The sequence below is a fragment of the Nuphar pumila genome, chromosome 17 (assembly GCF_984573655.1).
Source record: "Nuphar pumila chromosome 17, dmNupPumi1.hap1.1, whole genome shotgun sequence".
NCBI lineage: Eukaryota > Viridiplantae > Streptophyta > Magnoliopsida > Nymphaeales > Nymphaeaceae > Nuphar > Nuphar pumila.
In genome coordinates, this window is record NC_143265.1 from 7037093 (window position 1) to 7053211 (window position 16119).

At 39.3% G+C, this 16119-nt stretch overlaps 1 protein-coding gene across 2 annotated transcripts; it reads right to left on the reverse strand.

The window, feature by feature from the left end:
- Positions 1-391: 391 nt before the first annotated feature.
- LOC149811508 (putative auxin efflux carrier component 1b) lies at positions 392-2300 on the reverse strand. Of its 2 annotated transcripts, XM_089993131.1 has the most exons (6): positions 1619-2300; positions 1305-1512; positions 1137-1222; positions 885-1042; positions 696-772; positions 392-607 (listed from the first exon to the last, which is right to left on the reverse strand). In XM_089993131.1, the coding sequence occupies exons 1-6, from the start codon at positions 2298-2300 to the stop codon at positions 541-543; spliced, it is 1278 nt and encodes a 425-aa protein (XP_089849257.1). In that variant the 3' UTR covers positions 392-540. The 2 variants fall into 2 exon arrangements, with proteins under 2 accessions (XP_089849257.1, XP_089849256.1); XM_089993130.1 differs by having other exon boundaries at positions 696-1042.
- Positions 2301-16119: the final 13819 nt, after the last annotated feature.

The window sequence follows — 16119 nt, forward strand, 5'->3', positions numbered from 1 at the left end:
CTCTCTCTCTCTCTCTCTCTAATTAGAAGCCACAACTTACATTAGGATCAGATTTAGTTTTGCCGACACAAAAGGACTGCACCCAACATACATTTTCATTACATCAGTATCATGCCGGTTAGTGCCACACATGAATACCAAGGATGAAAGGATTGCTTCAACGAAATAACAAAATTTTAATTCCAAGTCATCAACACCTTTCCCCATCACTACTTTTCAAAATGTGGAAGTGACAGCAAACTGGGAACATTACTGAACTCTTCAAGCCTCACTGAGAACCAGTAAACTTAAAGTACCACCATGATCAAATTCATGTATTGTTCCCTGTTTATTTACTCAAAAAAATGCTTAATGCAAGAGAACTACTCCTAGAACTCAATACTTCAGCCTATTTATGGTGGGCAGACATGCAGAATTGCAGCCCCTCTGTGTATACCTTCACATGTGCTTTAGCAGCCAAGATGGTTGCATCTTTAAGCAGATAATCTCATCTGCATATTTTTCCTTGTAATCTGGGTTTACATTATTCATATTAACAACTCACAAACCCAAAAATATATAATACAATATTGTGATGGGCAGAGAAATAATCATCCCAAATATAACCCTGCAAAGGAAGAAGAAAAAATTTCAGAGATTTCAAATCTATCATCAATTATTCAAACAAGAATGCTTATTGGCTTTTTTGACCTCACCCTGTGCTTAATACATCTGGGTGCAAGTTATATTCCCTAGCAAATACAAATGGCACAATTCCTTGTGGCAGGGCAGCCTGGTACATTTTCATAACTGCAATTAGTAGTCTTTCTCTGACAGAGTAATATGAGAAACAAAAGAAAAGAAAGATGCAAGATAAAATGAGTAAATGGTGTAAAGAACTGGACTTGAACAATGGAAACCCTTAGAACATCTCCCTTTAGCCCAACTACCAAGGAAGCAATTGCCACTACAGCAGGTCCTGCAAGAAACCTTGCTAACATGCCATATATAGCAAGTCTTGTCCCACATGCTATGATCCTTGGTTGAAGAGCCATGAACAAACCTGAGTCAGAAATAATCAAAGCCAGATGAGAATTTTAATTCAATGATGCACACATAATTTAGTTAAAAGGAGAACAAAATGCAGGGAACCATACCAAGGCTGAACATGGCCATCCCAAGACCAGCATTTGACAAGATTGTTATAGAGTTTTCCATGATCTTGGGCTTGTGAAAACCCCACCTGAAAATATAATTTTAAGATGAGCTGCTAGAAGAGCTGAAATCAAATACTTTTGCATTGGTGAGGAAAAAATATGAATTACCTATAAGAAGCCAGAGCCCAACTTAAACCCAGCAGGCTTGAGTATGAATTTGGATTTCTGATAAGTTTAAACCACACCATCTTCAATATCAATCTCATCATCTGGGGTGAAAGGGAAGATTTTTCTGGAACCTCCTCATTGTTCTCTGTTTTAACTGCAAAATTCTCTACTTCTGTCCCGCATACTTGCACAGACTGCTCACGGAAACCTGCCACAAGAAATAACCAAACAAGAATGGTAATATTCACGTCTTCACCAAATTCCCACATAAAGGAAAAACACAAAAAAAAGTGGTATGAATTGTTTAAACTCACTCTTTCCTTGAGAACTACAGCAACCACAGCTCCATATAAACTTATGGATCCCTTTACCATCTTCATCTGCTACTTTGCTTGAAGGCTTGGCAACAACAACATGAACAACCTCCTCATCACCTTCTTGACCAACCTTTTCATCTCCCATTTTTTTCATACTTGTCCCAACTGTTTCACAATTGTCACCAAGCCTCTGCACAATAGACTCTCTGGCAGCTCTATACTCAAACAGAAACAACAACAGGGTGTACCAAATGATACACTGCAACACCACAGTTTGGATCATCAGCTTTTCCTTGTCATTACCATACATGGCTTTCAAGAGTGGTATCCCCATGACCAGTGTGTTGGGGAGTGTAGAGAGAGAAAACATGGTGATGGCCCAGTCTAGGCTGCCTTTGGAGGTGAACTTAGCCCATGAGGAGAGAAGCAACAGTATGATGACCTTTGAGATGGTATCTGATGCCATGAAGAGGAGGTTCATGGAGTATGGATTCATCCTCGAGATGAACTCGAATGAGAGGAGAGGGACAGCAAACACTGCCACAAATCTGTTGATCCCTGCACACTGTTGGGGGGTGAAGATGCTCAACCATTTGACAGAGGCATAAGCCAGGAACATGGTCACGTAGAGAGGAATCACTGCACTCAGGACATTGTATAAATCTTTCAAGCCTATCATCTCTTCTTCTGCGATATACTACTACTTCTGATGCTGCTATGTTTTTCCTTGGAATGCACGGCTTTTCTCTCGCTAGAGAGAGATTTCTTGTTTTGTGCTTGTTTGAAGCCAATTTATGATCTTTTATGGGTTCATTTCTCGTTAGAGAGAGAGAGAGAGAGAGAGAGAGAGAGGGAGATTTCTTACAATGTCTGACTATACGATCGAGACTTTAGAGGTATTTCATTTTTTTTAGTGCCCGTTTGGGATCGGTAGCTGGGATGGGCGTTCATGGAGTTTATGCATTTAAGGAAGTGACAGCTCTGCCGAATCCATCCTTTGGTGTAAATACAAAGGAGAAAGGGCCTCGCTTCCCATCCCAAATGCATAAACGCCCATGTCGAGATTCCAAATGAGACCACCATGAGCGTTTGACCAAGATTTTGCCTCGGAAACACCAAATGTATAAACGCCTGTCCCAGCACCGAGATTCCAATAAGGTCCTTATATTTACAGTATAGACTGCTCCCAGGATCAGAGACCTACTTAATCACTGTCCTGACAGCGTAAAACTCTCAAAGAGTCACCTGGGCTTGTGCAAAGAGTGAGGTTCATGAGATACACCACCTGCCTAACGGCCTAGGCTCCATCCCATTGTGTCAAACCCTTTTGGGGTGAGATATTTCATTTAGAATAGGGCCCCAGATACATGTGAGAAGTGCACACGCAACGTGACACGTTATGACAGGTATGTATAGTATTTATTATTTTTAATAGACTAACAGTTTTGGGTGGTACTTCAATAACTTTTTGTATACTAAAATAACAAAACTTATTTTTACCAATCAAACTTAAACAAAAATCTATGCCCTCATGTCTTATCTTTCAAAAAATTTGCATACTTGCTTCTCATTCTCTTACTGTCATGATTCGTGTCCGTGTCTTTGTGACATAACTTGAGAGTCACACCTACCACGGCTTTCTGCACTGCGTGAAAGTTGGAGGGATGAACAGATCAGCTCACAAATCTTTTATAACAGTTATAAGAATGCCATCATAGTAACTAAGGGCCACTGTTGACATATTGGAGTCTTTAACTTCAAATGCATGCATTAGCAGTCAGTTTGTTGCATGCATTAGCAGTCAGTTTGTTGCATGCAGCAGAAACATTACCAAAACAACAGGCGTGCACACACACATGGTCTCTTTGGCATAGAGCCCGAGGGAAGGTCGGCGTAATAGGGTGGGGTTTTTTGGCTGTTAGATGGGAGGTCAAGGTTCGATTCTCGTAGTCATATCTTCTTTGCAAGCTGATACACAGCATAGGCATCCGGGGTGGAGTCCTAACCTCGGAGTTTTACGCCATCAGCACGACCACAGTAGGTATGGCAGTATGAACCAGTGTTGTGAGAGGCGTACGCCTCAGTACTTGAAGCGTACGCCTCACAGGCGAGGCACACGCTCAAGGTACTGAGGCGCACCCTCAGTACCTGAAGCGTTCTGGAATTGCTTTGAATACATAATTATCTAAAATAATTTCAAATATAACACTGTTTGGATTGCCCTCACTATGATTTCAGTTAAATGTTTGATGCAAGTTTCAATAGCATTAATAGCTCCCGATTAATTGCGTGTGGTAAACCACTAAAAATCTTTCATTAGTATAACTAACTTAAATTTACATATACCTGTATATAAGAGATCGTGCGCAAAAGTGCATTGCTGAAAAACTATAGTTTCATGATAGTTCTATTGCATGTATGCATTTGATATGTCCAAGAAAAAATATTTATATGCATCACTAAGATTTTTTTTTTGTTTAGGCGGTTTTTGATGGAAACAAATTCAAGGTTATAATTTAAAAAAATTAGGAGCTATTTATTTTTCAAGTCCTTCAAAAACCTTATATTTACTAAATCAACCATCAAACAAACTCATATATGTATATAACAAACTCATATGTGTATATTTATATTAAAAAACCATTTACCAGTGCTATTTTATTAATATTATATATTTTATTTTTTGATCATGAAGCTTACACTTCAACGCCTCGAGGCTTACGCCTCGCTTCATAACATGCTCAACGCCTCGCTTCGCCTCATCGCATTTAACAACCTTGGTATGAACCAGCATGACCAGGTCTTGGTGCCGTGTGCAGTTTATTCAGGTTATAAATTGAAAAAAGGTCTTTCGCACTTTCTATTGATAGGAAGTCTTTCGGCGATCCTCACGATCCGAGTTGTTGGAATAGGTTCAGCAGCGGATCACGAAAGATTTGCGATCTTCTCTGTCTAATGAATGGAGGAGTCCGTTTTGAAATCATCCACCCTGCACCCACCAACCGAGCGAGTATATGTTTCAACAAGAATCACACAAGGGTAGATTGATACGTTAGAGACTTCGCCCGTCACCTGTCAAATAGGGGTGGCTAGAGAGCTGAGCGTTACCACAAGTCCAACAAAATTGGCATCAGTGAGTATAATTTTTTTTTTCTTTTTAGGCTATCAACGAGTGGAATCTGACCTACTGAGTTATTGTTAAGTAGATCACTAAAAAAAATGAAAGATTTTGGTCATTGAAACCAAAAATTAATATTTGGTATGCACATCCCCAGTGAACACTACTCTGTGGCAAAAATCATAAATACATCTTTGAACAATAAATATCCTTCCCTGCCAGTACCACTAAACAAGTTTATTGAACTCAGACAGGTTGACTTCAATCAAACAGGAATGGGCCCTCTGCCAAACATGTTATATTGCCTATGATAAATGTTGCTTGACTTGGACCAAGCCAACATAGACTTTGGTCCAAGCCAACTGACCCTTGGATGGTGCTTAGGACTTGGTTCATCTAAATCAATTCCAATGTTTGAAATTCATATTGATCCATCTTGTTTTAGAAAACTTTCATTTTCAACAACAAAGCAATGGATCTCCAACAACTTCAATCTTGACCATTCAAGTTTTTTTTTAATGAAGAAAACCACTCATGCAGGGCGATCGAAGAAGGATTCACAACCTCAGCTATTCCTTTTCAAAACCTCGATATACCCCTCCCATAGTGACAAAAGTTAAAAACACGATTTTTTTTTGCAGTAAAAAGCTTGCGAGATTTGAATTTTTTTTAAAATCTCACATTTTTTGGCAAAATCGCAGTAATACATTTTTTTAGAAATTATTTAAAAATAAAAACCACATTTTTTCATGGTAAATAGCCATTAAAAACGTAAATATCATGTTTAAATCGTGATATTTATGTTCTGCTGAACAATCATGATATTTTGAATATATCACAAGAAATTGCCATTTCTAACTTTCAGGTAATTTCTCGCGATATTATCACGAGATTATGCACTTTGTGCAATGTGATTGCACGTGATCCAAAATCACTCTGGATATCAAACTCTTGATGTCCTTCAATCTGAAGGTCTTAAGTTGACTCACCTAGGTAGTCCTGCAGAGCCCTTACAGGCAATCTTTACCCTTCAAGTTGAACTACATGTTAGCTCATTCAATCTAAACTGTATAGTCTCATTGACTTCATAACCAATTGACTTAAACTAAGCTTACATGGCTGCGAGTGCACATCAAGATCTTGGATTAAATTTTTTTTTTTTGAAAGGCAAGCTGGGGTTAGGCAGACCCCCTACCAGTTATACAACGATACCATTGGGATTTGAACTTGCAACGTCTCGACACAAGGTGGCGTGCACTAGCTGCTCCTACCAGACAAGCGGAGCTCCCGTCTGTAAGATCTTGGATTTAATTGCTTAGCAAGTTAAACATAAACCTAGAAGACTTGTTTTAAGTCTTCTAAACGGTGAAAGGGCAGAGTTGATGACTTTATGAGTCACAATGACCCACTGGGTCTTAGACTAACCATGAGTCCATGACTATACTTGACTAGCTTCACCATGCATGCCTAGGCATACCATGTGTAGGGGACAAGGAAAATCAATGCTGGAGGCATGTTGCATGATCATGTCCTCTGAATTGAGAACCTCACACATGTGGTTTAGAAGCTAATTAGGCATCTCTCTAGATCCCCTAAATAAGGCTGCAAGTGGGTTGGGGGAATTGGATTCAGTTATTTCCTATGTCACAAAGACACGGACATGAATACTGACTCTATAAGAGTTGGAGATGTTTTTTTTTTATGACGACGGAAAACCCCCTACCGAAAATCGGGTCACTTGATGGGCCTGCCTCGCTGCGAGGTAAAACTCTGGGTTTAGGACAAGACCACCCAGCCATACATGCCACAACTGTGATAAAGCAATGGCAGCACCCATGCATCAGTGGGATTCAATCATGGGCCTTCAGCTTGACACAAGACCCTGCTGACCACATGGCTTCAAGATGTTGAGTCTGCAATTTTTTCCAAAACAGGACACGAGGACACTGATTTTTTTCATTATTTAATTCATCAAAAACATTATATGATATTCTAATATAAAAATATGTATATTATTGAAAATATTATTCAAAATTAATTAGTATACATTATTAAAAAATAATAAAGTATCATCCATATGTGTCATCGGTGTGTTACATGTCGTGTCATGTCACTAGACATGAGGTAAAAACTGACGTGTCCTTGTGACACGTTATTTCTGGTCCTATCATATCCTAGTTGCGAATGGCTTAGGACAGGCTAATATTCCATTCTTTTCCTCAAATAAATTACACGTAAATTTATTGGTCAATATATCTCCTTTCATGTCTACATGTTTGCTTAACTCATTAATTACCTCCTTTCGAGTTTTTAATAGTCTTCTTTTTCTCACAATTCCTTTAATCAATAACAATTAAATTACTGCTTTGTGTTAATTGCTGTTTTTTTTTAGTCCAAGGGAAACCTGACCCTTCCAAACCGCTGAGAGTGCTTTTCTAAAAACTACACTTTTTGATAGCAAAACATTCTTTTATGGGGGGTGGAGAAATGTTTCCTACCAAGAGAAAATTTATTTTTACACTTCCACCACCCATCTTGCCACCACCACCACCCTCCACCTTCCACCTTCCACCCTCATCCTCCTCTCTCATTTTTTTCACAAATTTCCACTTTGTTTTTCTCATGCTACACAAACAACCAAAAAACTTTCTTTTTGAAGAACTTCTCATATAAAAAAACTCTCATAGGCAAAACTTTTTTTTTCTTAAGAGGCTCTTCCAAACGGGCCCTTGGGGTACGTAGCACTATGGGACCTTGCTTGCTTAGTACATATCAAAGTTGACAGACTACTGCAATTATGCATTTAATGTTGTTGTCTTTATGAAAAGGAAAATTGCCCCTTGTTGGTAGGGCTATCAATGGATCGGGTATTAGACCCATCAGGGTGCACTTGTGAACACAGTACCCAAATAACTTGCAGTCAGGTTCGGGTTATATCAGGTCAACAAAAAGAATCTCAAACCTGACTGATAAAATATAAAAAGTATCTGCTTAAAAATAGATACATGGTACTCGGGTTGTCCGGGTTGGGTCAAGTATCCGGCAAAAAGCAAACCTTAAACACCACCCATATATTACCCGGGTCAGGTTTGGTATGAACCAAATCACGTTTCAGGCAGAATTTTTATTCCCATAACCGCTTGATCGGGTCGGGTACCTAACACAAACCCGAACCATTGACAGCCCTGCTTGTTTCTCATAAAGTGTCATTTTTATTCATTCCAAAAGAATTGAAACATGACAGCAGTTGAAAAGATAACTCAAATAAACTGTTTCTGTGTTTTTCATATCCAAAATAATGGAAACATAACCTCAAGTGGGGACTCACAAGTCACAAGAGTAAAAGCACATCATTATTCTTCCCACTTTAATGTGTAAATAACAAGTGGATGATATATTTTAGATCAATGAGCTAATGATATTTTTTTTTGGATTTATAACCCTAAGAAACCACACTCAGGCATGAAAACCTGGTCCTCAGTGTGCCATACCTACAGTGCCGTCAGTGTAAAACTCCGAGGCTAGGACCCCTGCCATCGGAGCCTATGCTATGCGTTGGCTTGCGCAGAGGGGCGATCCCCATGTAAATCGATGCTGATGACATTTGGATAGAGAAAACCAAATGAAAATACTTGAATAGAAGGTTGGTATGTCTTACCTATCAAGTTTACTCGTAAGGTGACACTACCAATAATTAATTTTTTGCCAAAGAAATATAATTTTTTTTTTGGATGATCCAAAAGAAAAACTCCCATCACTGAGGGCTTTGCTGGCCTCTGGTTGGTAAAAACTTTGAGGTATCTCCTGTCCACTGGAGCGTACCAGCTTCTACCTTGTGGCAAAGGACACCATCCATAGGTTTAGAGTTTGTGACACCCTGTTCACTTGGTGACATTTACAAGTTGCACATACCTGATGTGCAGAGCCCTTGTGGGCAAAAATTATAGTTTGTAACATGATAATGATAGGCAATTTTTTTGCATGAGGGCTTTGCTCATCCTGTAGGAGTGACTTATGAATGTCACTAAAATGAAGGGGCACCATGAGTTCAAAATGAACAGTTGTGCATCCCTTGCTGCAATGCTAAAACTAGGGGTTAAGCAAGTGGATTCTTGGTGTATTTACACCAATGAGCTCGTGGGTGAGTGAGGTAGTTTTTCCCATTATTGGAAAAATGGACTGCTCCTTTTTCATATATATTTTATATATCAAAACTATAAAAATATAAGTATAGATAAAAACACACACCAACCTGTCTGATGGATATATTAAATCCCTGTTTGGGAGCTGGTGTTGAGGAGGAAATGAGAGGTGAGAGTAGAGAAGAAAATGAAAATGAGGTTGGAGTTGTCAACAACATCCTTATAAGGAAACAGTTGAGAATGATTCATCCCCACTCCCAACATCATTCTAAACAAAACACTGGAGGAGAGTAGGTGGTATTTATTAAATCCTCATTAAATACCATCTCCCCTCTCATCTCAGACTCCCAACAGAGCCTAACTTAGGCTGTTAATACATGGTTGAACCCACCGGCTAGCTCACAAGTCGAACCATTTTATTCACTGCATTTTGATAGAGGGGAATGGATTAAATTCATGTTTCTTATGCATGCTCAGTTATTCAGTTATTAGTATTTTACGAGTTAATATTTGGTGCTATTGAAGGTACAAAACTATTGAGCTGGAAATCAAAGATTCTAGCTTTATCAAGTCAATCTAACCACTGGTGTGTTCATCATGGCTTGTTTGCTAGAGATCATCAAACCTTGATCATGTTATTTCAATATAAAAATATGATTTTTTGAGTGGTGAAATTTCAGTGCAATGATGATTTTTGAAATTTTTTGTTCCCCTAAACTCCAGGAGTTAACTCCTATTTACAGGAGTCTAAAATAAAATATGGATAATGAGTTTTAAGGATTCAGATTCAACCTAAATGGATCCATCCTTATCCCCATGAGAGATAAGGCTCACCCCTAAAGGGTCCAAAAGCGGGATGGCAAAGGTGAATGTCGTCCCAGGATAGGACGACAAACTTGCATGCCATCCCAGGGTAAGACGACAAAGGGAAACATCCTCCTAGAGTTGGATGGCAGACGAAAGGCGTGTCGTCCCAAGGCAGGACGACAAACATGTTCACCGTCCCATAGCAAGACGACAAACACATTTGTCGTCTAAGAGAAGGATGACAATCAAGTTGCTTGTGATCCCAAGGAAGAATGACAAGATGAATTGTCATCCATTAATGGGGTCTTTCTAGAGTTTTTCCCTTTGATGTCCCTAACACCGAAGAGCCCATTTTTCAAGCGGGGTTAGCATCTCCCCCTGCATTAAAATTGGATGGCTACAATAACTTACCTAAAGATAGGGATGGCAGTGGACCGGGGAACAACGGGGCTCCCCCCGCCTCGCCCCGTTTGGACCGAGGATGAAGGGCATGAAACGGGGATGGAAGCGGGGATGAAGGTTAAAATCTATCCTCGTGCGGGGATGGATTTAAGCTTTTCCTTGCCCTGCCCCACCCCGTCCCCATCTCAATCCCCACCTAGCCCTGCCCCGTCCTCGATCCTTCAAGGGATGACTATAGATTAAGGGGAAACGGGGCCCCGCCTCGCCCCCGTTTGAACCGGGGATGGAGGCGGGGGTGGAGGTTGAAATCCATCCCCGTGCGGGGATGAAGGCGTTATGAAGGTTCGGATTTTGAAATGGGGCGAGGGTGGAGACCTTGTCCCCAATCCCCACCCCAGTCCACTGTCATCCCTACCGAAAGATGATAAAGAATGAGTTGTCTAATGTAGGCAAGGGAACTTACCATCAAAATTGTAATTGCAATAGAGGAAGGATTTTTTTTATATTCTCTAATAAGATTCAATTGGTGTGATATCGGTGGTAGAATCCAACTTGTTTTCATTAATGTTTTATCAAGTCAAATACATTTGCTCCAATCGTAATACAAAATTATCCTTCTCCCTCCTTCCGTCCATACATTCCATATATATATATATATATATATATATATATATATATATATATATATATATATATATATATATATATATATATATATATATATATATATATATATATATATTAATTAATGAAATATGCTAAATGAAACATATTAAATGTGTTTTTTTGCTCTTTCTTGTTTTCGCAATTTTGACCCCATAAATGTATTGGGCATGGTGGATTTATAAGAAATCCACACCTGGATATGTGCTTTTGATGAAAAAATGATATTTGGAACCCCAAAATTTTATAAAGATTTTAGACCAATGATTTTTTGAACATTATAAAAACCTACCCATGTGTAGGAATAGAACACTTCAAGAGCTGATCCCTATAAAATCAAGTACATAGATCACATCTGTACGGTCAAAATTTAAAAATAAAATGAAAAAACATGAACATTTAACATATTTCATTTAGCATAAACTCATTACTCATATAGAGAAATATATGTATGTATATGTTTTGGGATATGCATTCCATCATTGGGAGTAGGAATGTGAAACTCTTCCCCTCTAAGCTTTTGTTAGCTTTATATATTAATGAAAAACCTCGCTTCGTGTGTGTTGAGAGAGAAAGAGGTAACTCGTGGATGTAGGACCTCACTTCCTCATAAGATTGTACCACGTTAAAAATTGTATGTTTTTCTATTATTTTGTGTGGGTTTAATCTTATAGAAATCTAAGAAAAAAAAAAAACATCACCGGCCGCACATTGGCTAGCCTCTAGTTGGTAAAACCTTTGAGCTCTCTTCCGCCCATAGTTGGGCTAGGGTTGCCACCCATAGGTTTAGAAACTTGTGACATCCCATCAACTTGGCGACATTGACAAGTCACCTTTTCCAGATGAGTGAAGCCCTTGTGGGTTCAAAAAGGAGCACAAATCATCAAATCACTTTAAGTGATTTGACATCTTCACCGTCCATTGTTTCATCAAATCACGAGGACCCCACGATCTTTATGCAAATTGTAGACCGTGAAAATGCCAAATCAAGATCACCTGATCTGCTCTCCTATTATTAACTCTTTGATTGTGTGTGTGCATGATATCAACCATATTACCTAACCAAACAGATGGATTTGAGATGGGTTCAATACAACGGTATAACCTCATGGATGTATTCAACATAGTTTCTTTGCTAAAGAACATACTTTGGATTGTGCTTTTTTAGATGTAGAAACATAATTTTTATTCATGAAATTTTAGTACATTGTCAACTGTTGATTTTTTGAAACTCTTGAAAAACCTATATGCACGTCATAATCACATTATTCAAAACATTTTCTACTAAACAATTTATGTTTAATTAATAAACTAGCCAAAAGTAAGAGCTCCAAAAGCACCCCCTTTTTTTTATAATCCAAGGGGAAAATCCCTTATCACCGACCTCACATTGGCTGGCCTCTAGTTGGTAAAACCCTTGAGCTCTTTCCTGCTTACCAGAGTGTACACCCAACTTCGACCTTGGGGTAAGATATGCCACTCATAAATTTAGAAACTTTGTGACATCCCATCAACTTGGTGACGTTCACAAGTCACCCTTACCAGATGAGCTAAGCCCTTGTGGGCTCCAAAAGCACCCCATTGTTATTAGCAGTTTGCATCTGTGATTTCCAGTTAGATCACCTTATTATTAACTTAATGAGCGTATTGTGTGTATGAATGATCTCAACCACATTACCTAACCAAACACATGGATTTGAGATCTTAGGGACTCTCTCTCTTCTCTCTCTCCAAATTTAAAGTGTAAGATTGTTTGGGGACGCATGTGAATATAGGAGAAGAAGACAAGCACACTCTGATTGTGAGCAAGTAGGGAGACACAGAAAAGAGGTTGTTGGATTCTGTTGAGAAAAAGAAGAATCTGTTCCCCATTGAAAAGGAAGAGGGGGGATGATGAAGGCCTCAAAAGTCTAAGCCGGCCACATGTGAACGGACAACAACATGCATGATGCCCCAACACGTGATATTAGGGGTGGCAAAACCTGACCCTACCCGCCAACCCGCCTCTTAGGTGGGTTCGGGTTGGGCTTAAGCCAACCCGTTTAATAAACGGGTCGACCCCCCTAACCCGTTTATTAAACAGGTTGGGTTCGGGTTGGGGTATGCCAACCCGCCTACCCGGCTGACCCGTTTAATAAACGGGTTAGGCGGACGGTTCAACCCCCCAACCCGACCCACCGACCCGTCCACCAACCCCCCAACCCGACCCGCTACCCGTCCACCAACCCGTTTTCCCGACCCAACCCATTTATTAAACGGGTTGGCGGGTCATGTCGGGTTACCCGTTTATTAAATGGGTCGGGTTAGTGTTTGCCACAGCCGACCCGTTTAATAAACGGGTTGGGTTTGGGTTGAGGTATGCTGACACCCCAACCCCACCCGATTGCCACCCCTACGTGATATGCAGCTCCCTGCTGCAATCCCAACTGCCAACAAAACGAATGAATGATTATGCACATAAAACCATGCCCCTTCAAATAACATCTCTGTAGATGTCCTCCTTCACATAGCATCTCTGTACATGTCCTCCTTCACCCCCAGGTGCAGAGACCTAGCCGCGCAAGCTCAGCCTGCCATGCTTATGATCGCAATCCTGTCAGCGTAAAACTCCGAGGGCTTACCCCTCGATGTTAGGGAGAGTCACCAAGCTTCGGCTTACGCAGAGGGGTGGGGTGACGCCCATGGGAAGTTGGTTAATTAGTGGTGTCTTGCTTATAGAGAATTTGAGAGAATTAGAAGCACTGTGTGAGTTACCACTGTGTGAGTTACCCTATAAAGGTTCAATCTAATTATTAGACAAAAACCACACACTCTCTATCTCTCCAAATGAATGGATGATACTAGTGGTTTCTCTCTGAAAAAGAAAAAAACAACCTAACGAATGATCATATAGTCATCATCTCTCTCTTTTTTTTTTTATGGCCAAGGAAAACCCTCATGGAGAACAGGGTCACTTAATAGGAAAACCCTCATCGAGAACCGGGTCACTTAATGGGCCTGCCTACATGCGAGTTAAAATTCGGGGTTGCGAAGACAACCACCCAACCTTACGTGCCCCAACCATAATAAAGCAACAGCCGCCCATGCACCAGCGATATTCGATCCTGGGCCTTCAGTTTGACACAAGACCCCGCTGACCACATGTGTAACTACTGGGGTGTTCTATAGCCATCATCTCTTGATCATAGTATTTTACTAGCTAAAGCCACCTTTCTAATGGAGGGTCTATATCAGAGAAAGTAAGGATTTGCATTAATTTCAGCAGGAAAAGTTACTATTTTACATGTGAATTTTAGGTAAGAAATGATCACAAGCAAAAAAGCAAAAAAGATCTTTATGTGCTGGTTAGATCCTGAAATGAACAGTATTTTTATTGAGATTGTGATATGTCAGGCCCCAAAATCAAGAAATGTTAAAACTATGAAAAATGATCACATGACAATCCAATTGTTTGTGGAAAAAAGCGCCCACAATGATCTACTACCAGATATAAAAAGGTGCTACCTTTTTGTTAGTTCTCACTTCACTGGCTTTGTATCACATAAAAAAATGAGTAATTTAACAAAAGTTGCCTAACTAATCAACTATCCTTTTATAATTTATTTTCAAAGAGATGTTTGGTCTTCAAATCGTTTAATTGACAAAAATTTTCATTTGTTACATAGAGAAACTGCACTAGGAATCACTGGTCTTAGCATATTATACATATGGTCACCCTCTAAACTTCCAGAAAATGCCCTCACTGTTGATTAAGTTTAACCCACCCCCCCCCCCCCCCCACCCCCACAAAAAAAAAAAAACAAAAAAACATAAGAATAACATAAAATGAGTTGTTCGGAAATAAAATAAAAAAACAAATTTGTTATTTTTATACCTCAAACGGGTTTTGAAATGCATTCACATAAAATTGGCAGTTGTTGAACGTAATAACTCAAACATTGGTGCCCTTTTACAAGTAACCAATAATTTAGGTTGTTTTTTTCATAAATCTTACATTTTTGGCAAAATCTCGGCAATAAAAAATAATTTTAAAAATATGAAAAATATTTTTATAAAAAATATTAATAACAATTATTTAAAAATAAAAATACATGTTTTTTCATGATAAATAGCCATTTAAAACGTAAATATCGTGTTTAAATCGTGGTATTTATGTTTTTTCATAAATCTTGCGATATTTTGAAAATCTCACGAGAAATTGCCGTTTTAAACATTCGGGCAATTTCTCGCGAAGCTCACATGTCACTACCCTAAAAGTAAGGGTGTCAACAAGTCGGGTTTGGTTCGGACCAAGGTGGAACCAGACTTGGACCTGATTTTCAGGTATGGTATCAGGTCCGGACCCAGGTTTAATCAGGTCCATTATAAGAAAAACCATACCCGGACCCGATAAAAACTATATGAATCACAGGACCATACCCAGTAAAACCATAATATTTATCATTTTAAATTTAAAAATTTGCGAGTCTTAATCGGAACTCGGTTCGGGTTCAGGTCTGGTATAAAATTTCACAAACTATACCCGGGTCCATGTATTAATCAGAGCTTTGGGTCTGGACCCGGGTCTTAATCGGGTGTTCTTATTCATCACCATACTCGGACCCTATAGGGTTTTGTTCGGGTCGTGTCGGGTCCAGGTAAACCCGACCCATTGACACCCCTACCTAAAAGTCCAAATCTATTGAGTCGTATAGAAGGTTCGACTTGTCTATGGGGGAAGCCAATTGGTGGCCCATTTGTTTGTTAGTGGAGCATCAATACTTGCACCATTAACCTTTCTGCCCCAAATGCCTGTTCAGCAAATGGGCCAACAGTCTTGAACCAAAAGTGGTTATAGAATATAGTTTCTGCATTTTACTCCCATAGCTTTGAAAGTTCTGGCTGGCCAAGATGCTTTGAAGGAATAGGTTTACTGATTCTTGATAAAGCCAAACAAAGTCTGTGGAGAATATAGTATTTAATTTTTTTCAATAGTAATGTTATTCTTGCCGACAGAAGCTTCTAGAAGCTCATTGATCACCATAGTAAGCTTTTAACTCTTTGATAGACTTATCCAAATAATAAGGGTAGACCGGATATGGATTGATCACACTGCCACAATCCAAAATTTAGATTTGTATTTTGGGTCTGAATTACGGATGTCAGCCCAGGTTTGAGTCGGATATCTAACTGAATCCATGTCCAATTGTCAGTTGGATTCGGTTAAACAAATATAATCCTATTAATAATCAGATTTGAATTCAGTGTGCAGATTTAACCCAAATTCAATGTATAATCAAGCCCAGTTAATTATAAAACATATTCAATTACCAAATCGGATCTGGGTATAGCATTTCCATTTTTCATCCAACTCCGAATCCGAATCT

What these genes read in the sequence shown, in the direction of transcription:
- LOC149811508 (XM_089993130.1), bottom strand. Translation starts at nt 2,300, where the DNA reads ATGATAGGCTTGAAAGATTTATACAATGTCCTGAGTGCAGTGATTCCT. An exon ending in CTGTAGTTCTCAAGGAAAGA is followed by an intron (nt 1,513 to 1,618) that starts GTGAGTTTAAAC and finishes TTCTTGTGGCAG; the next exon opens with GTTTCCGTGAGCAGTCTGTG. An exon ending in TGGGCTCTGGCTTCTTATAG is followed by an intron (nt 1,223 to 1,304) that starts GTAATTCATATT and finishes TTATATTTTCAG; the next exon opens with GTGGGGTTTTCACAAGCCCA.